The sequence below is a fragment of the Canis lupus genome, chromosome 1 (assembly GCF_048164855.1).
Source record: "Canis lupus baileyi chromosome 1, mCanLup2.hap1, whole genome shotgun sequence".
NCBI classification, from domain to species: Eukaryota; Metazoa; Chordata; class Mammalia; order Carnivora; family Canidae; genus Canis; species Canis lupus.
Genome location: NC_132838.1, coordinates 31,699,464 through 31,721,931, shown reverse-complemented (window position 1 = coordinate 31,721,931; position 22,468 = coordinate 31,699,464). Strand labels below are relative to the sequence as shown.

General features: G+C 38.4%; 1 protein-coding gene across 8 annotated transcripts in view; it reads left to right on the top strand.

Annotated features, from left to right (window-relative positions):
* The window catches only part of NHSL1 (NHS like 1), a 152,584-nt gene that overhangs the window by 27,469 nt on the left and 102,647 nt on the right, over positions 1 to 22,468 (top strand). For 4 of the 8 annotated variants that reach the window (XM_072825124.1, XM_072825122.1, XM_072825119.1 and 1 more), the window contains exon 1: positions 13,382 to 14,751. The exons of the other annotated variants lie outside the window; for them this stretch is intronic. In XM_072825124.1, the coding sequence (XP_072681225.1) occupies positions 14,736 to 14,751 (16 nt within the window). In that variant the 5' untranslated portion in view covers positions 13,382 to 14,735. Of the gene's footprint in view, positions 1 to 13,381; positions 14,752 to 22,468 lie in introns of those variants that run through there. 8 annotated transcript variants of the gene reach the window in all.

Sequence of the window (22,468 nt, the reverse complement as noted above, 5' to 3'; positions counted from 1 at the left end):
TGATAGCCAATCAACTCAAAAGATGTCTTTATCCTAGTTATAGAATATACTATTCTACCGAATTTTCAGTGTAGAAATAAGTGCTTTTAGAATACTTGTATAACCTAGACAACCCTACTGGAAGCTGCCGCCTCCTATACATAATCCTTCAAGCAATATATACCACAGTTTTTATGTAAAATCCTGAAATGGTTAAAATACTAAATCGAAAATTGTGTCTAAATCAGTCCAACTACTCATAAATATTAATAATAGCTAACATGTAATGAGGCTTTGCCATGGCTAGACACTATTAATACATTATGTGCATGAGCTCATTTAATAAATATTGTCTGGATACTGTAAGTATTCAATAAAAATAATAGTTTGATAAATGAGGAAGAGTCATTAGGGAGAACTGAAAACCAGGCGGAGAAACTTAGATGTGGTGAGACTGGGAAACAAGTGTATGTCTTCAGAAAGAGAAAAGACATTGAAAAAGCACTTGAGCATCTTGAGGTCTTGGACAGAGATTCTTCCAGTTCAAGGGCACGTGTTCTGCTTTGAGATTCTTTGGGCATGTGCTTCATACTTCACCTGAATTTGAAGCTCTTTGAACTCTAGTTTGTCTTATCCAGTGTGGTAGTAAGTAGGTATTTCTTGCGTGAACACGTGGTCAAGGCAGTGTTCAGGGGAGACTGCTTGGTTATGGCACAGAGAATGGATTGGAGTATAGGAACTAGGATCTGGACTGAAGCCTGGTCACCGAGGGGCTGTAGAGGCTGAGAAGCTACACAGTGCTGGTTGAAGTGATTCTATAGGCACATGAGGAAAAGCAGTTATGGAGCTACAGATTTTCATGTGAGGCTTTTTTTATCAAGGGAAGTTGTGGGACTTAATAGTTAACTTGTTTGTATCACACAGCATCTATGGTTTTCATAGGCATGGTTATATGTTTTCTAGCTTTATGAAATGCAGTAGTCTTCATATTGTATTTCTAACCTTCCTAATGATAGGTGGTATTTATGGTGACCACTGTCTTAGTAAATGTGATTGGAAAACTTACATGAAATCAGCATACATATTGTTCATATACAGAACTTTACATGATGTGGGGCTTAGGGGATGGTGCAGAAGCTGGTTGTAGTGATGTCTCTGTGGTCTGGTCCTCTTCAGCCCTAGTGAACCTCTCTGTACTACTGAATTTGGCACCACAGATTGTTCTCTGTCATTTATGGCTGACATTCAATGACTGACTAGTTATCAGAGACATTAAACCAGCAGTTATTTACTTAGTTCTTGCCAGAACCCATCACCATGCTGGATGCATAACATTTTGGCTGTTATGTATGGTCCAGGGTGGGCACTTGCTTATCAGGTGTCTGAGACAGTCTCCCTGCGGAGATTTGTTAGTTTGGAGTTCCCAGCTAGTGCTGTTCCCCTCCCTGCCCCCACAACACCCCCCACTTCTGGCCAATACACCCTTTACTAGACTCATTCTCAGGATTTGGGGTTGTCTTATGGATTCTTGTTTTTTGAGAGCTCCTATTGCTTGGTAGACTTGATATAGAGCAACGCCTTGAAAAAAGCCACATAGATGAGTAAGCCTGTCTCAGATTCAAGGAGAAAATGGCTTGAATTGTGAGTAACCTGGAGTGACCCTGCACACAGGGCTTTCCCTAGAGCAGGCACTCATTAAGGCTGGAGGAACAAAGAGTGACTCCACTTTGCCATTTTCATGCCCTACTACTTTTGAAAAAGTGTGTTAGGGGCTGTAATGAGTGGAACATAATGGGAGAAGGTAACAGGAGATTGGGAGAGGGAAGGAGATGGGATAGGTTATAAGGAGAGAAAAGCTAATGAGTCTCCACATTTATCCATGCTGCCTTCCCTGTGCTGACAGTTTTCTGATCCCATCTTCTAAGTCAGTAATGATAGTCTACTGGGACTTGGTCAAGTTTCTGAATATGCTGTTTGCACAACCAGTTGTACATTTGCAGTAGTTTGGGGTTGTTTGTTTTTGAGACATAGCTTAACAAAGTTTTGATGTATGGTTGAAAAGGTGTGGAACAAGGATAAAGATTAGTCTATTCACTGGTTAAAATAATTTTAGTGGCATCTGTAAATTATTCGGTTGGATTCAATATATGTTTATCCTTCTCTAAGAAAAACCTCATTTATAAGTAAAAGCCACCAGCCGTTGAGATTTCAATAAATTGTATCCTTGATTTTTGTCTTTTCAGTAAACTTTAAAAGAGAGTGAGAATAAATAAATTTTATTGTTGGTACAGTTTCCTTGCTCCTATTTCTGAAAGTTCTCTTTTACTTTGTAACTGGAAACGCCTCAGCTAAAGTAGAAACTGGGTGTCGGGTGTTTCTGGATTACATTTTGAGATAAACCAGAATTCTTACCTGAACACAGGTGTGTACTGCTTCAGTGTTGATTGGTTGGTGATCCTTTTACAAAGCATACAAAAGACAGTTTGTGAGTTTACCTTGGTGGGTGGTTGTGGCTGGTATTGGCTTGGTTGCTGTGTTCATCTTGACCAGTAGTTATTTATTTACATAGTTTTTTCACCAACAGAAGGTACATAGAGTGCTTTGGCTTCCTGGAAAAAGAACTTTGATTTTTACCTTAAAGTAATTTTATTTCAGAGTTAGTCAACATATTCCTACAAAAAAATCTTTTAATTACTTTTCTTCTTTACTAGCTCTATCCAATTTTTTGTTCTTAAGTAGGAATGCCTAAATGTTATTCTTTCCTAAGGATCCCACTTCTGTTTAATTTGTAAGCCATTTTTGAGACACCTTGTTGCATTTGGGGCATTCTTGTGTGCTACTGATGTTTTCTGAAGCTGGCAAGGTTAGGATTTTTCTCCATCAACATTCCTTCAGATCATCAGACCTTGATTATGTCCCACACACTGGGGTGTGTGTTAGTTTGTCCACTTGATCTGTGTGCTTGTGTCATTGTAACCACAGAAAGGTTCTGTAGCTGATTTGATTTGATTTATTTAAACAAATTTTTAAAATTTATTTCAGAGAGAGAACGCGCATGCAAGAGATCATGAACAGACACGAGTGCAAGCATTAGTGGGGGGAGGGGCAGAGGGAGAAGCTGACTCTCTGGGATCATGACCTGAGCCACCCAGGCTGATTTTTAGAAATCTTGAAGGTCGTATGTCAACTCCCAACTAATAAAGATTGGAACAAAAAATCCAATTAGCAAAATTTCCTCTAATTTTTGAGCAAGTTGAGCTAGATTTTTCTATAACAAATGCTTGTTTGGGATGGAATAAAGAATGTTATACAGTAGAACTATAGTGTGAATGTCTTGAGCTTTTCAGTGCCAGAAAAGATTAATTATAGTTGAAAGTCAGTGGCTTTGAAAAGTTCTGCCTGTGCCTAGAGTAATAAGTACACTTTAGATTGGTTTGCAGTCCACATATTGCATATACAGTTGACCCTTGAATAACATGGGTTTGAATTGCATGGGCCTGCTTTTATGTGGACTTTTTGCTGACCAATAACAGTATGGTACTGTGAATGATTTTCTCTTCCTTATTTTTTTTAAATAATGTTTTCTTTTCTCTAGCTTACTTTAAGAATACAGCATATAATACATATAACATACAAAATATGTATTAATCAACTTTATGGTTTCCAGTCAATGGTAGGCTACTTAGTAGTTAAGTTATTGGGGAGTTCAAAAGTTATACAAAGATTTTCAACTGTGCAGGGTTGTGTGTCTAATCCCATGTTGTTTAAGGGTCAACTGAACACACACACACACACACACGTTCACATAAAATGAAGCAAAAGTTTTGTGAAGCTACTTCATTATTGCCTGACTCCATGTGATACTATCTTTTGTTTTATTCTAATTTATTAGGCAGAAAAATGTCAGTCCTGACCTACTGAAGTGATGACTCCCTTATTAGGTCACACCTACATTCAGCAGACTTCACTTCTTTTGGCAGATTCTTAATATGCTCGTGTACCAGGTCACTTTTTCACAATGTTTCGAAGTTACACACTATGCTGAAGTTCCTCTGAATTAGTCTATCATTATATCAGTGTTGTAGAAAGGTCTGGCATATCTGAAGTGTCTCTAGATGCAGTGTGGATTTGTGTTACATCTCAGAAATCATCTGCTGTGAGAACTGACTTATGATCATGAGCTTGTAAGCATTCACTACAGTAAGTCCTCTTCTAGGGTGACCTCTGCGCCCCTTGCCCATGACCATGTCAGTGAATATGGGTAAATGCTTTAAAGTTAGGCAGGATTTAGTGATTTCTGGTGTAAACCTTGTTGCCTGATGGAGCACAGTGTCACAGAGCCTGCCCTCGGCAGATTATGTGCACCTGCTAACTGGCCCAAGGGAAAGCTCATGGATAGCAATGTCTGAATAATTTCTGCCTTTTTCTGGAGATTTCTTTGTCATTATGCTTACTGGCCTACTGTCTGTCCTCCTTAGAGGAAAAGCCATTGAGAAGTTGAGGCTATTTAACTTCACTTTGGAGTTGTTGGACTCTAGCCTATATCTGTCATTCTATGTCTGAATTGGAGGAAAAGCTGCATTTTCTTTGAAACATAAGGTTACTGTAAAAAACTGGTAATTGGTTAGAGATACTTTTCTAAATTGTGATCATATGGCCTACACATTAGCTTATATAAAATGTTAGAGAAACATGCCTTTTATTTGTTTGTGTTTTCATATAACAGATGCTTGCCTCATTCATCTTTCAGAATTTTAAAACAATTAAAAATATGGGGATCTCTGGGTGCCCCAGTGGTTTAGCGCCTGCCTTCGGCCTAGGGCGTGATCCTGGAGTACCAGGATTGAGTCCCACATCAGGCTCCCTGCATGGAGCCTGCTTCTTCCTCTGCCTGTGTCTCTGCCTCTCTCTCTCCCTCTCTCTCTCTCTGTCATGAATAGATAAATAAAATCTTAAAAAAAAATTAAAAAATATATTTTTATGAACATCGTTCTAAGGTATATTATGCAGATGGAGTCTGTTTGCAGGTTATGGTTTACACAGTATTCACACAGCTATGGCCTTATTCCATTGTTATGAGAGTCCTGTGAGTGGGTAGAACAGGTGGCGTTATCCCCTTTTATGGTAAGAAAGCAGTCCCTAAGTTAAGTGACTTACCTGAAGCCATATAGATAATAATGGTATAGATTGGATTTGAGTCCACTTCTTGTGACTTGGTCCCACCATGACACCATGCATGACAGATGTCCAATCCTCAGCACAGTTGAACCTTGTTTTGATGCTTTAGTGTCATGAATAGTCACTAAACCTGTAAGAACCTAGCGACACCCTAGTGGCTGTTGAGATTTGCAAGGATCTTTGCTTTGGCATGAAGTGGGTCTCCACTGTCTGCTGCCTGTGCCACTTTTGCTGTAAGACTGTCAGCTCTCTTTCTCCATGTAGTCATGCCTGCTTTTTGTCCTTCCCACGGTCTGATTTGGTATTTCCAATTTGTTACCTTGGGTGGAGGGTCTGGGCAATCCAGTTTATTGCTATGGTATTGGTCAAAAGATTATAATAAGATCCTGATCCATAATCCCCTGAGTGATGCTCTCTGGTCAGAGATCATTTTGGCTTCTTAATTCTTGGCTGTATCCTGAGTGGTTGAGTTTGTCAGAAAAGTGATCTCTTGATAAGTAGGACATATCTGTAGGATGATATAAATATGGTTTTTTTTTTACATGTTTATCTTCTGTTGGCTTTTCTTCTTAGTACAGTTGAATAAAGCCCATTGTTTGCATTAATGTTATGAAATTGTGACTATATTTGGGCATGTCAGTTCTTTTTTGTAAACATTAGATTTTAAACACTTCTGTAAAATCACCCTAAGTTTTCAAGTAGGATTTCTGCATTGTTTGACATAATAAGCAAGTGTAGCTTTGCTGCTTTTAAGCTGGGTTTCAGCATTAACCACTTTCTCTAATAATATTCTATGTTCTCCCTCTCTTTCCCCTCCCCGCTCTTCATCCCAACTGATTTTTGGACACCAAATATATTTTCTTGTTTTGCATATAGTTGGAATTGCCTCCCCCTATATTCAATTTCATATCTTCATGTCATCTGCTTCAAAAAGTAACAAAATAAAAAGAAAAAAAAGGTGATGAGACCATATTTTCATGACTGAAACCAATTCTCCACTGAATATTTTTAGTCAAAAACTATAAATGCATTTGATCCACATTAACACAAATGGGAGCTGTAGAAAATGTGACTGAAAAAGCTGATTTAACTCTCTGTCTTTTCTGTGAATTTCTTAATAAACCACTACTATCCCAATGCTCAGAATTAGCATGATCTTTTAATAGTCTATTTGAAATGCTACAGTCCCCATTTTGCATCTTAGGCCCATAGTAGTAGCTCAGTGAATACTTAGATTTATACACAGGAAAGCTCCAAAAATGTTGGGATGCAATTTTGAATAAGTTGAAAGTAGAGTCAAAAAAATGTTGTTGTTTTTTTTTTCTTCCTGCAACTCGAAATGAAGCTGAGAAAAAAGCAACAATTTTAAAAAGCACTGTTATCCTTTCTCACATTCTCCAAACACTAAAGCATTAACAAAAGATGCTCACTCCCGATGTCAAAAGCTTTTGATACCCAATATAGTTTATTCCACATTTTGGCTGTAAAGTCTCAGAGATAATTGTAAAGATGTCTTTCTTTTTCAGATAGAGGGAAATTTCAAATAAGTCTGTTTGGTGTAGATCTAATTTGGAAAGCCAACTTTAGCAGTTATTTAGAAGTAGTGACCACATGTTTTCTTCTCTTAGTGTCATTTAAGAGAATTTTAGTAAGTACTCTTATATAGTTTCTAAATTGGAGCTGTGAAGGGATCCAAGCACTTACCTTAACAACACAAGACTAAGCTGTTTGGGCTGGGAGGAAGCTCAGAGAGGACTCAGTCTGCTCCCTTGTTGGACAGGAAAGAAGCGAGGATCCAAGTAGTTTGATTAACACCTTACAGCAGACAGTAGCCCAATTACTTTGTGTCCTCATTTTCCTTTCTCTTCTCTTCAGTGGTTTTGAGGTTTTGTTCCTTTCCATTTGTTTCTTTAATTTTGACATTCCTGATGGTTCTGTGAAGGTCAAGGGACAGATTCCTTCACTGACCTTACAGAGCAGGTTTGGGAAGCCTTTCATCCATTCTGCAGCACACGGAAAGTTTTCTTAAATAGATGTGCACAAGATCAGGAACTTATTAAGGATGGCAAAGGCAGAAGAAGGACAACATCACCTTGAAAATAGGCTCCTGGTGTCATTTTTATTCCCTCACAAAAGTAGAATTCATTTAGCTTTCAAAGAATTGAAGCAAAAACCTCAAACTAAACTCAGTGCCCCCCACCGCACCCAAACACAAAAAACAAACAGAAAACCCAAAGGGCCCTGGCTACTGCCTTTCTTTTGTATGAACTGAAGTCTTTAGAGACAGTCAAATAACTTAATAGAACTGTTATATGTACATCTGCCTCAAAACACGTGCATTTTAAAACTTTAAGCGCAGTATTCTATTTTTGACATAAAACTTTTTTCCTCTTGAGGGGCTGTAGGTTTATGGTCATTAATAGCTGAGTTTGCAGAGATGCATTAAATAAAGATAGAACACAAAGTAAATGCCAGCCATGACATCGACAGAATCGTAGGTGACTTCTACTAGGACCTACCTTTACTGATGTCACCCAAAGAAGGGAGAGGGAGAGAGAGAGAGAGAGAGAAAGACACCCAGAGAGGGCATAAAAGAGGAAAAGAGGAAGAGGTAAAACAAAAATAAAAAAGGAAAAGGTTTGATCTGTTTAACATGATGAAAGAGGAGGACAGAAAAGAGCTGTCTCTGCGGTTTGCTGTGTTCTTTGTGGATCTTGTAACTCTGTGATTATCATGCACCATGGCAAGACGCCATGCTCACATTGGTCTGCCAATTGGAAGAGTCATTTTCTTGCTTATTTTTAAACTCCTAAGGACAGGGAAAAAGACGGAGGGAGCCTGAATGGTGTGGTTTCCTCAAACCATTATTGTTGTAAATCCTATGGGTCCTGAAATAACTGGCTATTCCAGAAGTTTCAAACTGCCCTGCTGCTCCAAAGACTTGGCACTCGAATGGGAAATGATTAGCTCCTTCCTTTAAGCCTTGTCACCAGTTTAAGTGGGTCACAAGTTGGAGAATGTGAGTGCAGAAGTAAACTACCTTTTTATGGAAATCCTCTAGTTCTTTGAGTTTTTCAGATACATAGTTGGGTATAAAATACAGTGTTTGAAATGTATAAGTCTTAAGTAACTTAGTTATTAAAGTATTCAGTTGTCTGTGCAGAGAAATTATCAGGAGGGCATCTTGGTACAGCTTCCTTTTAATTTTTATCTTTTTGCTTGATGATTAAAGATAGTAACAGTGCAATTACTGTCTGGTTATGAGCTTATGTTTTCTTAACAAGTAAATTGTGGCAGAACTTGTATTTCTTTTGGTTGACTGGTACATGATCTTGAGTAATTCTGATTTGTAGACTGACTTCTCTTTAGAATGATTTAGGAGGGTAATTTTGTGGGTGGAAGAGATGCACCTGTTTCTGAGGCTGAAGGTTGGTTATTGTTTTAACTTCCTCAGATTACTCAGATGCTCAAGGGAAAATGATACAAATGACCTCTTTATTTTAGGTTGGCTTTTTTTTTTTTTTTTTTTTTTTAGGGAGGTTGCCATTGATATGTTTATTTTGGGAGTTGCACGTTGATGAAATATACAGAATGAAGGGATACGAGGTTATTTTTATGTGCTTTAAACTTAGACTCTCCAAATATACATGTATTAGGCATATTGACAGTGGCAGTGTTAAGAAAATGACATTTAGACTCTAGGGGTTTTATCTTTCTTCTGTAATACGTTTCATTATAAGTTTACTAGGGAAGGGGGTTTGGGGTCATTATTATGATATCTTTTGGTGTCCTCCCTCCAGCTGGACACACTGACTTTGACATTCTTGTATGGATACTTTCAAAAACATTTTTTTTTCTTTTCCACTTCTGTGATCTTTCAAACATTTAGTTAGGCTGAATGAGAATAGGAAAAACTGCTTTCTAAGTTTGTTGGAGAACTTGCCTTGAGAGAGAATGGTATTTGTGTTTGCAGGTTTGAAAGTGAGGACTCCTTAGACTCTTAGCCTTTTTTTATATGGTGTATTTTTAAAAATTGAGACATAATTTACATATAACATTATATTAGTTTGAGGTGTACAATATAATGATTTGATATTTGTATATATTGTGAGAGGCTGTTAAAGGATGATTTATAAAAATTAATTATATTATTTAACTATTAATGATCAGTAATTATTATTTAAGAAGGAATTTCAGTATAGTTACATGTAGGGAAAGTAGTATCTATTTAATTTGAAGGACTATGTTAAATATTTTTGTGATGTCTCATAGCAGTCATTATACTATTGGATATATATCTCATCCAGGTTTTATACACTTTCCACTATTTTGCTTTTGGATGAAATATTAACATGATAATAATTTGGTTTGTGCTACAAACATCAATCATTTGTTTTGTTTCAGGTATCCCACAGAGCATTGGAGGTTAAGTAAGAATGAGCAAGTCCCTGCTTTGAGGTCTTCTCATTGTCAGTGGGCAGACAGAATTGAGATACTGTGATGACTTCATAGAAAAAGTGCCATGGTGACTTAGTGCAAGGAGAGATTGATTGAGAGGAGCATGGTCCAGGAAGGCTTAAGAGAAGTAAAAACAGGCTGTGGGAGTGAGGGCTGCATTTCAGATAAAGGAAATGATGGCTTACTCAAAGATGGTGGAGATATAAGACCATACGGAATATGGTACAAGGCCTGCTGATAGGGCCCCTGAAGGGGGAAATGGCCAGAAATTTTTGGGAAAAGATTTGAGTCCCAAGTGTCAGGTGAGCCTTTATTGCTAGATGAGGAATTTGGGGTTTATTCTACCTTGTGTTTTTTACATAAGTGGAAACGTCATGATGATGATGATGTTATTTTCCTAAAGGAGCGACTAGAGCAATTGGAGCTCTTTTGGAAAGATGTAGTAAGAATGAAAGGAGTAAGTGGTCAGATTTAGAAAGAAAAAATAAACTACTATAAAGGTATCAAGGAGTGTGATATCTTGGAGAAACATCTCAGCCACTGGTGGTACCTTTGGAAGCTACATCAGGCAGGATGGATGGAGCAAGGTTGCTCCAGTGAAGCCTCCTTCCTGCTGCTGTTGCTTATGAGGTGGACTATGTTTCTAAGGCAGGGGGTAGAGTTATAGACTGGAGCCCAGTGGATGGCAGTGGAGTTAGGACAAGTCCACACATCTAAGAGAGATCAGGAAAGGCTACAAAATCATCTAAGCTAAGAGCTCAGGTCAACTTGGAGACTCATTGTTACATTCCCTGGGAAAAAAGAACCAGATGGACCCAAGAGTTCTTAACAAAAAGCAAATCAAGTCAGTTGGCTGTTGGGAGAGCCAGGGTGGCATAAATGAGATTAGAGGCGGATTTTACAGTAAGGAGCCAAATACAGGGAAAAATTCAGAATGTTGGTAAAAACTGAAGTACTGTAGAACAGTTGGGGAGCTGGGAATGACTAAACCTTCCTTAAGATGTTCAGATGGTATCATTCAGCCTTGGCCACCAGAGGGGCTTCTTCTATGGTCATTCTAATCTTTAAAGTATTGGAAGGTAAGTATCTTCAGTCTTTTGTAGTACAGGGAAAAATAGAAAATGGGGCTTGGGAATATGTCTTTAATCTCCTCTGACTTTTAAAACATTGAGCTGCATATGTAGAGATAGAGGTCTGAAAATAGGCCTTGCTTGGTGGAATACTTTTCTAATAGATACAAAACAAACTCTGGAATGAGTACAGAGAAGAGTTTTTTCATCTTTGTCTGCCTTATTTTGGTAAGAGTAAGGGTCAAGATGCAGAGAAAGAAAATAGGGTTTGCCTATTTTTCTTGTATAGTTCTGTCTTGTGTTTTGCCAGGAACACAGTAGAATTTTGAGCCCACCTAGATTCACTAATTCTATGTATCATGTACATTAATTCCTAATTTACTCATATTCTCACTGTTTTATTGAAACAACAGCATTTTTTTTTTAAACAACAAATTTCATAGCACTGGAGTGGTTTGGAAGATGTAAGTATCTGAAGATTTTTGGCTGTATGTGTGGCTACCACTCCCTCTGGCAAAGATAATAGCGTTAAACTTTAACACGATGCTGGATGTTGTAATCCTCTAAGGGAGAGAAGTGGTTGTGCTCTAAGGTCATGGCTGGCAAAGGCACCTGTGTCCTGTCCAGAGGGCGGTGAATTCTGCAAGCATACATCATCCCAGGCCCACTCCCCTCATTGCAGACTTCTCAGTAGCAGTGATCGATGGTAACAGATCATAATCATTTTCATGGGTAGTTCTTATTTTTTATCCCTAGATTGAACAGTGTGCCTTTAATGTTTTATTTCCCAAGCATATTCACAGTTGTTTGATGTTGACAGTAAGGGATTTAAAAAATACCTATATATAATTTTATATTTGATATTAATAAAAGCACATTCCATTTCCATGACTTGAGTTTAATGCTGTGACCTTTTCAGATGGTGATACCTATAATTTCACTAGTTTAATAGAATATGGTAGTATCCATGCTGTTTAGTATTATAGGAAGGTGTTTTTGTTTTGTTTTGTTTTGTTTTTTTTTCAGTAAAAATTTAGCCACAGTAGTATGGAAGTGACAGTTTTTAAGCCCATGTAATTATACATTGAAGTTAGTTTAAAAAGAAAAAAAAAATTGTTCCCCTCCTCTCAGAATGCTTACTTTGCTAAATGTCTTAGTTTCCCAGGGGTACTGTAATGAATTACAACAAATGGGTGGCTTAAAACAACAGAAGTTTATTCTCTCACAATTCTGGAGGCCAGAAGTCAGAAATCAAGTTGTCTGCAGGGCCATGCTCCCTTCACAGGCTCTAGAGGAGAATACTTCCCTGCCTCTTCCAGCTTGGGATGGCTCTAGGCATTCCTTATCTTGTGGGTACATAACTCCATTCTTTGACTTGGTCTCTACAGTCTTCTCTGTGTCTCTGTGTCTTTTCTGTCTCTTTTAAAGACACTCTTGGGGTGGCTGGGTGGCTCAGTCCATTAGGCATCTGCCTTCAGCTCCGGTCATGATCCTGGGGTCCTGGAATCGAGCCGCACATTGGGCTCACTGCTCAGTGGAGAGCCTGCTTCTCCCTCACCTTCTGCCCCTTCCCGTGCTGGTGTTCTCTCACTTTCTCTGTCAAATAAGTAAATAAAATCTTAAAAGAAAAACAAAAACCCACCCTAATCCAGTATTAGCTCATCTTCATTCATATCTTAAGTACATCTATGAAGACTTTATTGCCAAATAAGTTCACATCCTAAGATTCTAGGTAGACACAAATGTTGAAGGGGACAGTATTGAGCCCATTACATTAAATTATAGATGTTTTAACCTGGTTAGTTAGAGTACCTTAGTTTAGCTAAGCTAATAAGCAAGAAGCTATTGATGATTATTAACTTTGTGTATTCTTCTGTTCTTCTTACCAAATTGTCTTACCAGTTGTGTTTATGCACTCACCTACGTAGCTCCTGCACTAAATTATAAGGCAAAGCCTGTCTCTTTTCCTGACATAATTCATCTAATAAAATGCTTATATATATTGTATTCATATACATATCTATGTATATGTCACAGAGAAAAATTAATAGGGTAGGCTAGAGGATCGAATCTTAAGAGTTAATTTAGTCCCTACATTCAGGGCACCCTACATGAATTGATGTAGAGACCAACTGGATAATGCTACAGATGTGGCTGCAATCAGGTTCTCTTTGCTTTCCAGTTTATTCTTTCTAGCATATAAAGTCACCTCTATCTTGAAGGATTTGACTGTGAGTATTCAGAGTGCTGGTAAAAGCATATAAGTGCCCCAAACTCTGTGCACTGACCTGTGTTCAGAAGTCTTAATTCTCCAACCTGTAGAAGTTCTCTCTGTGTGCAACTTCAAAAGCCGAATCCATCCCAAAAGAATACTTTCAGGAATACCTCTGCTATTCGTAAATTGTACAGGAGACCATTCAAGACAGGAAAGGACAAGGAATGACTCTGCCCATCTTTGGCGGGGTGACGGTGGGATGGGGAGGAGGGTGGGTCATGTAGTGAAGTAGAAAAGGCCAGATCAAGTGGCTTGATTTTGATCTTGACTCAGTTAGCTGCCGGTTAGTTGGGCAAATCACCTCATCTCTGAACCCATTTACCAGATGAGATGAGTGATAAGGTTCCTTCCAGTTCTGTTCTAAGAGTTAATATCACTATTTGTCATTCCACATGCAGGTTTTTTTTTTTTTTTTTTTTTTTTTTTTCAACCTGCAGCTTCTGGCTAGGGATCTTACATTTCTTTGTGGTCGTAGCAACTAGTGCAATGACTTCCTCATGATACGGAATTCATTAACCAGGCCCTGCTGGTAATCCTGGAAGAACAGGAGTAGAAACCAAATGAGGGTATGCTGAAAATGTATGTTAGACGCCAGAACACACAGAGCATCCACCGTGTCACGAGGGCTGCAGCGAGCACCCCAGGACACAGACAGATAGATTGGTTCTATGAGTCAGTTTCCTGCATCCTGTGGAGTCAAAAGGAAGACCTGCACACAGCAACGGGCTTTGCAAACAATGGCCACTTCCGGTGGCCAGGGGACTTGCAAGTCTCTGAGCTTCTCGAGGGCACTCACAGTTCACACAGTACTTTCAAGCGGGGTACTCCCAAATCCACGTTTGTAGACTGTTTCTCTTTAGATATGCAGTCCAATTCCTTCTGTTGCTTTTAACCTGTGCTGAAAAGTTTACAGTAATCTTGAACTCACCAGAGTGAATGTAGCTTTTCGATGGAAGAGAAATTGAACAATCGGATTATGGCTGCAGCAGAGTTAGAAATGCATATCCTCTGAATGCTGACTTAAGTATATTGATCTTTGTTTCCTCATCTGAAAGATGCCATAGACGTGTAACACGGTTCAGATTTGCATCCTAACACTCAGGTTTATTGATAGCAGTGGTAGTAATCATAATGGCAGTCAACACTTCCACAGTGCTTACTGTTTGTTCGACACTGTTGAGTGCTTCACATATATCCACTCATTTATATAGACTTGGACAGCTGTGTGTAGAGTTTCACATCCTAATGTTTAGTGCTAATTATGTCCCCATATATGAGTTGTTCTACACCAGGAAAAAAAAAAAGGCGAAGAGTGTGAGTAACAAAGGAATAATGAGGTCAAAGAATAGTAGTCATAATTTAATAGTAAAGAGTTAAACCTAATCAAGTGATTTCCTTTTTGTGTAGTCGATCACGTGAGGTCCTGCATCTGGTGCAATGGAAAATGCTGATAAGACAAACAAATGGGCTTGCCCTTTTGCGGTTCTGCACTGGGCTAAGTGAACAGTGACTGCTCGCCCCAGGCTCCCCTCACTTTCCAAGATGATCCTGGCTGATTCCATGGTGTGAAACAGCATATGAGAGATAGGGAGGTGTCAGCAGCTCAGCCCAGAAAGCTGGGGATTGGGCAGTGGCTTCCTGTAATCACAGTTGCTGGCTGACTGCCTCGCTCTCTGGCAGTGAATGTGGGGAGGTGGGCTGGGAGACAGCTGTGCCTAGCACTGCAGGCTACATGGGACCGTAGAGCACCAGCTCCTCCATGGAAGTGCTTCAGAATGTTCTGCCTGAAAGGTGAGGGGGCTTTGGGTCCATTTAGGTGGTGAAGTGTTAGTTAGGAAAACTATCATCTAGCTTGAGAGTCTAAGTCACAGTGCTGCTTGCACTATTAAAATCAAAGTTGGGAGTAGTTTGTTAAGTATGAAAGTGAAAAAGTCATTGTTCTTTTTTGTTGTTGTTGCAAACAGGAAGAAAGACCTCCTGCTGGGAAGATGGAATTTCTTTTAAACAGAAAGGATGTTTCTCTGTTTGGATGTGTTTTGTCATAGACAAAAGTAGTTATAAGTCTAGAATGAAGGAAACTTAATGAAAGTAGGAATGGTTAACAGTTGTAGCATGAGTTCTATCAGAGAAGTTTTTTATGTGATAAGTTGTTCTTGTAAAGGATCAGAGGGAATGGGAAGGGGGAAGCAATTCAGCGATTTTACTGCTTTAAGCTTTAATGTGTGAATTCAGGAATGAAATTAATTTTATTGTAGAACATACTTCTTGTTCTGGCTGTGTTTGGATGATAGTGCTTTCCTAAGTACTATAAGATGGTAAGCATATATGTAGAGACTCCCAGATTAGTTAGGGAGTGTTTCCTCTTTTTAGGCAACTATTTTTTCTTCAAACTCTATTTTTGTTCCAACTCTTGTCTTAATGTAATTAATTTAGACATTTGAGAGTGTGTTTGTCTATGAGATTGTTGGAATGGAAGAGTTAAAATTAATTCTCTTGGAACCGGAGTAGGCTATTTTGCTCATATCTTTCAGTGTATGTCATTCTGTTGATGGAAAATTCTTGACAGCTTTTCAATTTTGGGAAATAAAGTGGTCCTGGCTTGCTTGCTTTGCTGATTTCTCCTTTGTCCACAAAGCCCATTAATGGGTTCTAGACATGGATTCTCTAATTTCCACCTTTACAGATGAACTAATTCGATGCCTTAAAAACCACCAAAGTCTTTAATATGAAACTTTGAGTATGGTATATTTGTTGCTGTGGTTGATACAAATTTGATGAAATCAAGGAAGTAAAAACAAACAAGCACATCACATTTTTCTCTCCCTAAAAATTCAATTAGTTCTTGTTATAGAGAATATCTAGTTGCAATGGATTTCTAAAGAGCTCTATAAGACTTAAATGAATTTGAATAGTTCTGAAAAAAACAATTTTAGATGAAATGAGTTATAGGTTTCCAGGATGCTGTTTGTTAAAAAAAGTATTTGCTCAAAAATATATATAACTATGAAGAGCCAGAATTTAGTATTATGGGAGAAGAGTGTATGCTAACCTAGTATAGTTTCCACAGTGTAGTTGAAATCATTATGATCTAATGATAGCTTAAGGTTTAGGATTTTTAATTGAATGCAGGTGTGGAATTGTTGCAGGGTACGACTTCTGCAGCTTCAACATATTTGTCTCCACCCATTCCCATAACAGCAATTTCATTTTATTAAAGCATCTATCAATTTCATGGACTCTTAGTTTCCGTGGTAACTTAGGAAATTTTAGAAAGTCAAGTGAATGGCATGTGATGACAAGCTAGTACTTTTTTGCCGAAATGTGTGTTATAATCAGGAATACACAATCCCCTTTAAAGCCCACTTTCTGATCTCCCAACAACCAGGACAAACAGTTGACATTTGGATCTCTTCCTGTGAGTTATAGCCTCTTGATTTACAATAATGATTTTTAGGTTGCTCTTCGTGCTTTACACGAGACAAACTCATGATAAAGTAGTGGTGAGTGAGACTGAGCACAGGAATATGAAGGGCCACTTGCAGATGCTTTGTGTTTCTTACTGTTTGTGTTTCCCTCTGTTGGAGACTTTTTCAGAGGCTTTCATTAATTGGCCTCTTTCTATGGCTAGCTGAGGTTCTAGGGGCTGTTGAGTCTGTGGTTATGATTAGCATTGACGTTAAAGGAAACATGATTGCCCTTCGTTTGGGTAAATCATGTTCCTGCATTTTTTTTTTTTTAATTGTCGAGAGAAAACATTCACATCAGACAGTCTCCCACATTGCTGCAGGGTTTCCTCTTCTCCATTGAGATTGTTTTTCGCTAAAGTCATGTCTACTCAGCTTTTGGTCACTTTGGTGTTAGAGAAAGAGAGATGACATCTTTGTTATTGCTGTCTGCTCTTATAACTCATGTAGTTATGGTCACTATTTATTCTTGCCATTGAAGTAGCTCAGATACATTCACTCCACCCACGTTCATTTTTGTATGAGCAATATCCGAGCTCCCAGCATCTGAGAAGATATTCTCTTATGTTCTGCCAAGGTCCCTGTAGTCCACAAAGCTATGGCGTGTTATTCCTTCATTGTATAATCAATGATCCACCACAGTCTAGGAAGTAAGTTTCTAGCTAATCAAATGATATGATTCATAGCTAACAACCATGCATCCATTGTAAACCATTTGTGGATTATATACTATTCAAAATATTAGAATAAAATATTTTTACCACTAATACAGAGCAGAAAACAAGTTTCTCTGAGATGATTCAGAATGCAAATTTCTTAATTATAGTACTCCAGCTTCAGCTTTGAAAATATTAATTATCTTTGCATTGCATCTCTAACTGTGAAGACTGTTTTTTCCTTTTAATTTTCAATCCATCACAGATATTTTGTAAAACAACATTAAGTGCTATGTGGTATCACCACAATGTCAAATAGCTATATAAGTCCTTAAACATTTAATCTTGTTTCCTGTAGAATCCTTGTTGCAGACTGGTAGAAAGCATTGGCCAACTGGCACTGGTTAGTAAACAAATCTATGAGTTTCCTAGAGCTTCTGTAACAAATTACCAGGAGGTAAGTGGCTTAAAGCAGAAATTTCTTCTCTCATATTCTGGAGGCTCACATCCAAAATCAAGGTGTTGACAGGGTCATGTCCCCTCTGAAGTCTCTTACAGAGAATCTTTCCTTGCTTCTTCCAGTCTCTGGTGGCATGGGGAATTTCTTGGCTTTGGTAGCATCTCTAGCTCTCTTTTCACATGACCTTCTTCCTGGGGTATCTCTATCATTTTTATAAAAGGACATGTGTCATTGGATTTCAGGCCCACCCTAATCCAGTATATGACCTCATCTTAAATGATTACATCTGCAAAGACTCTTTTTCCAAATAAGGCCACATTCTGAGGTACCTGGTGGACATGGGTTTATGGGGACACTATTCAACCCATTAGAGCGAACCATGTGTAAAATCACTGATTGAAGGTAGCCTTATAAGAGATGTATTTAATGGTGAGTACTGCACTGTAAGAATGATGATCCAGCATAGCTGCTTTGATGATGCACTTGAAACTCATGGCAGTATAAGTTTAAGACAGTTTGTTATGTGCAGGTAGAAGGGTGAAGAATGTAGCCACTATGGTCAGTCACACAAAGAAAATGTTGCCTTTTTCTTTCCTATAAATGATCCAGTTTTCTTCATGAACTCTTATCCCACTGAGAAAGGGAAAAACAAAAAACAAAATTGAACTTGGTTCACTGCAGTCATCTCAGTGTGAGCCAAAATTTAAACAGTTGCATTAGATAGCTCAGTCTGTTGAATGATTCAGTCTTCCAGAATTCTCCTGTTATCCTCCTTCTCTCCAAAGTGGATTTTGTTGCTAAGTCTTCCCCTAATTAATACAGCACAAATGATGCATACTAAATTACATACTTTTGAATCATTGGCTTATTTGTGACATAATTTTAAAAATTGGAAAGCAAGATACCTTTATGTAGTTGAGTTTAAAAACCAAACTATTATTTTAAAAATGTCATTCTTAATGTGGAAAGGAATAATACATATACCCTTTTATCCGATATATGTATTATGTAAGAATATAAGAGTAATTTCAGTATGTTTTATGAGCATCATGGACTTTTAGTTTCTGAATTAATACTAGGTTTTACCTGGTCAGCATTTCTCCAAGAATTTAAATCTGGCTTTGGTGTGTTGGACTCCATTCTTTCTCTTTCTCAGCTCTTAACTGCCATTCAAGATCTAGAAATCCAGTTTCATGGATTGAAAAGTGGTAAATTCTATGGAGTGGGTGTATCCCAGCTGCCTGCATGCTCAGCATGGTAGGATCTTGTCTTTATCCTTTTCTGCTTCACAAGTTACAGACTTAGGAAAGCCTTTACATTGTCTAATAATAGCAAAGAGTTATGTTGGAGATTACAGCTAGGAACTATCTCAGGCATGTGCTTCTGCTCTCACGAGGGCCGTTCATACTAGAAACTCTGCTCTCTCCCTCCTCGTGCATCCTGGAACAGATCACAGACCGCTTTCCAGTTGTCTCCTGTATGTTGTGCATGTAAAAGAATTCCTTAGATTCTTTTCTTGGCAACATTTGGAAAATAATGTCTGGAATCAGAAACAGATTTGTTATTTCTGTGCTGAAACAAGTGCATTTTTCAAATTAGCTAGCAAGTAACCATTTGCTCTGGAAGGTTCCCCACCCCTTCTTAAATCAGTATTAAACTGTCCAGGAAGCATTTAGCAAAGTTCATACTATTTTGCTATTTGATTCTGAGCATCACTTTTAAAGATTTTAATAATCAAAATGCAAAGTGACCTTGAGGATGTTGCATCTTTGTGAATCTGGACATTTTACTAAACATACATTTAGAGTTTTACTTAAATTAGCAGCAGCTTTTAGAACTATAGTCCTGTAAGTCTTTCCTATTTTCCCTCTTCTTTTCATTTAAAAATTGCATATAATTGTTAGTCAATAACCCACAACTACCAAGGGGAATTCACATTTGCTTAATCTGCAATGTAAAGTAGCACTTTTAATAAACACACTGGTGATATCATGCATTTTTCAAACTGGCGGGCAAAGCCCTTGAAATTTAATAAACCAAACAAAGCTAACCCTTTATTTCCTTTGTCTTTCCTTTGAAACTATCGTGCTTTCTAATTTTTCCTTCCTTGTGCTATTAATCAAAATCTTATTTTTTAAATATGTTAATGGAAGGAGAAACTAGATTACCATGCTGAATAAACGATACAATATAAACTAGGAGATGCTATCCTTAAGGAATGAAAAGGCAGTTAACAGAGCTTTGCTGCCTGAAGCCCACAGAGCTAGGGGTCTGCTTAGTCCTGGAACATGCTCTGTGCAAAGATAGTGCTCTGGGTAATTTGGTAGAACTGAATCAAATGACTTGAATTACCAAAAGCACTGGCAAAGGCTTCAGTTAAGTTTTCCATTTTAATATCTCCTATTCCATTTTTACCTCTTCTTGTCTCTTTTTTCCAATCTTTCCCTCTCTTATCTATTCTTCTGATTGCCCATTGGGGGAGCTGTGTCATACCTAAACGGGATTAAACTACCTTTAGGTACAGAGGTGTGATCAGTAGTCAGCACGGTGTTAGAAAAGGTGATAGTTAACAGACGAAGACAAATGGATCACTGTGATGAAGGCAATTTACCGCTCGGGACACCATGTCACCACCATCAAGCAGGCACAAAGGTATGCATGGGTACGCATTTTCCTATTTTAAACCTCAGAAGGAAACACTGCTTGAAAACAACCGAAGGGTCTTTAAGCAATTAATAGCTTTTACATGATTAAACAACTTGTCAGGATTTTTTATTGGGGGACACTGGGTGGGAAGGTGGATAGTCTCAAATTAAAAAATGTCAATTATTTTATAAAATCATACATAACAATTGAATTTGAAATGAAGAGGTCTTAATTTGACAGGCAATGTAATGACAAACTCTTTGATACAATGTTAGCAGTGCTTATCCTGCATCTGCTGATTATGTGACACTTACCGGGTTTTATTAACTTTGGGTTTAAATTCTTTATTGTTGTAGCTGTCAAAATGTGGCTGATACCTAGAGCCTCAGAGACAAAAAGCCATGCTGACCTGAACTCAGGTTTAATTTGTATGTGGGTGGGGGATGTGCACGGTAAGAGAAATGTGAGCACTCATGACTACTTTTCCCTTGGAATGTCTTCTTAATAACAAAAAGATATAAATAGCATAAAGTGAGCTTTAGAAACTGTGTGAAGTATAGTATAAGTAAATTTCTATTTAAGTGTAGAGTGGTTTTCAAAGGTCAGATTACCTATGTTTGCTCTTGAGACTTTTTGCAAGACAGCATTTGAAAACAAAGAGAAAATCTCTGCTCTAGTGACTGCCAAGAAGGTATTTGTGATCTTTATTTCAAAATTATGCAAGCTTCATTGTTTCTGAAACTTTAGAATGAAAGTTGTGACAAATGCCTCTGCTGTTCTAAGTGAGCCACTGTTCACAGTAGGAGTAAGAGTGAGGGAAGGCTGGACCATGACTTCTAAGGGTGTTCTCAGGAAGGGGAGGCAGAGGGTCTATACTATTCAGGGCAGCCTTGGGAAAGAGGCCTGAGTCCAGGAGAGTCTAGAGTTGGCAGGAGATCACCTGGGGAAACTGATTTACACCAGAAGTTAAGAGCAGTGACTTCTCTGTTTTCAAACAGAAAAAGTTCCTCAGCAAAGGCAAACGGGTTTTTAGACAATGCCTAGAGATGAGATGATAGGGCAGGGCAGAGGAAAATGAAGCATGTGGAAGCATCTGTGCCCGCTGGTACACCATTGCTCCTTCCTAGCAATCCATCTCCTGCAAGTTGGATTTTTGCTTTATCCAGACCCTTTACAAATTATCAGAGGACAAAGAAAGCTCTGGTCCCTTCTTCTTTTTCCTGGAAAAGTGTTGCTGTAAAAGAATACCCAGTTTTTGTTGTTGTTGTTGTTTTAAGGGCTTTATTTATTTATGAGAGACAGAGGCAGAGACACAGGCAGAGGGAGAAGCAGACTCCCTGCTGGGAGCCCAATGTGGGGCTTGATCCCAGGACCCCAGGATCATGACCTGAGCCATAGGCAGATGCTCAACTGCTGAGCTACCCAGGCATCCTAGAATACTCAGTTTTATGCAAAAAAGGCCAGTACTATCCCAAGGTGGCTAATTTGTATATCTACATTCAACCCAAATCTGTTGATATTCTGAATTACTTCTGAAGTTCATCTTATCTGGCCAAAATGTTTTGGTAGAATTTTAGATATAAGAATTTATTCGTCAGGGGTGCCTGGGAGGCTCAGTCAGTTAAGCATCCACCTCTTGACCTCAGCTCTGGTCGTGATCTCAGGGTCGTGAGTTCAGCTGTTGGACTTAAAAAAAAAAAAAAAGTTTATTTGTCACATATTGATGGACACTTATCATACGCAGGCACACCCCCTCCTCTGTGTCTAGGAAAGCCTTCCATCTCTGATGCCCCTGGGTTTCTTCAGTACCCAACACCTTCTCCTCTGCTCTCCTGTCCACTTGTGAGCACTTTGGGGGTTCCTGTCTCCTCAAGGTGGACTTTGAGAACAAAGCAAAGCCAGAGGCTTTTTAAAAGGTTTTCCTGGCCATTATGACACAAATCACAAGAATAACAGATTGGTGAAGAAGATTCAGTAAATCCCAACTCTGTCCCTTACTAATATAAGCTTGAGTAAAGTCTCCTTAGCTATTAGAATACAACTACCTGATAAAATATTGAAGATTAAATAATAACATATAAAATCCTGGGCATTTTCTCACAAGTATATAGTGATGCTATTTAAATTTGATCTGAGTGCTTTATAAAGTTACTGATTAGACCTACCTTGGGCTTGTGAAAGTAAAGACTAATTTGTACCTTAATATGTGAATATGATGTAACTATACGGGGTGTAAGCCATACTTTTGGATTTTTATCACAGCATATTTACACCAACGTTTG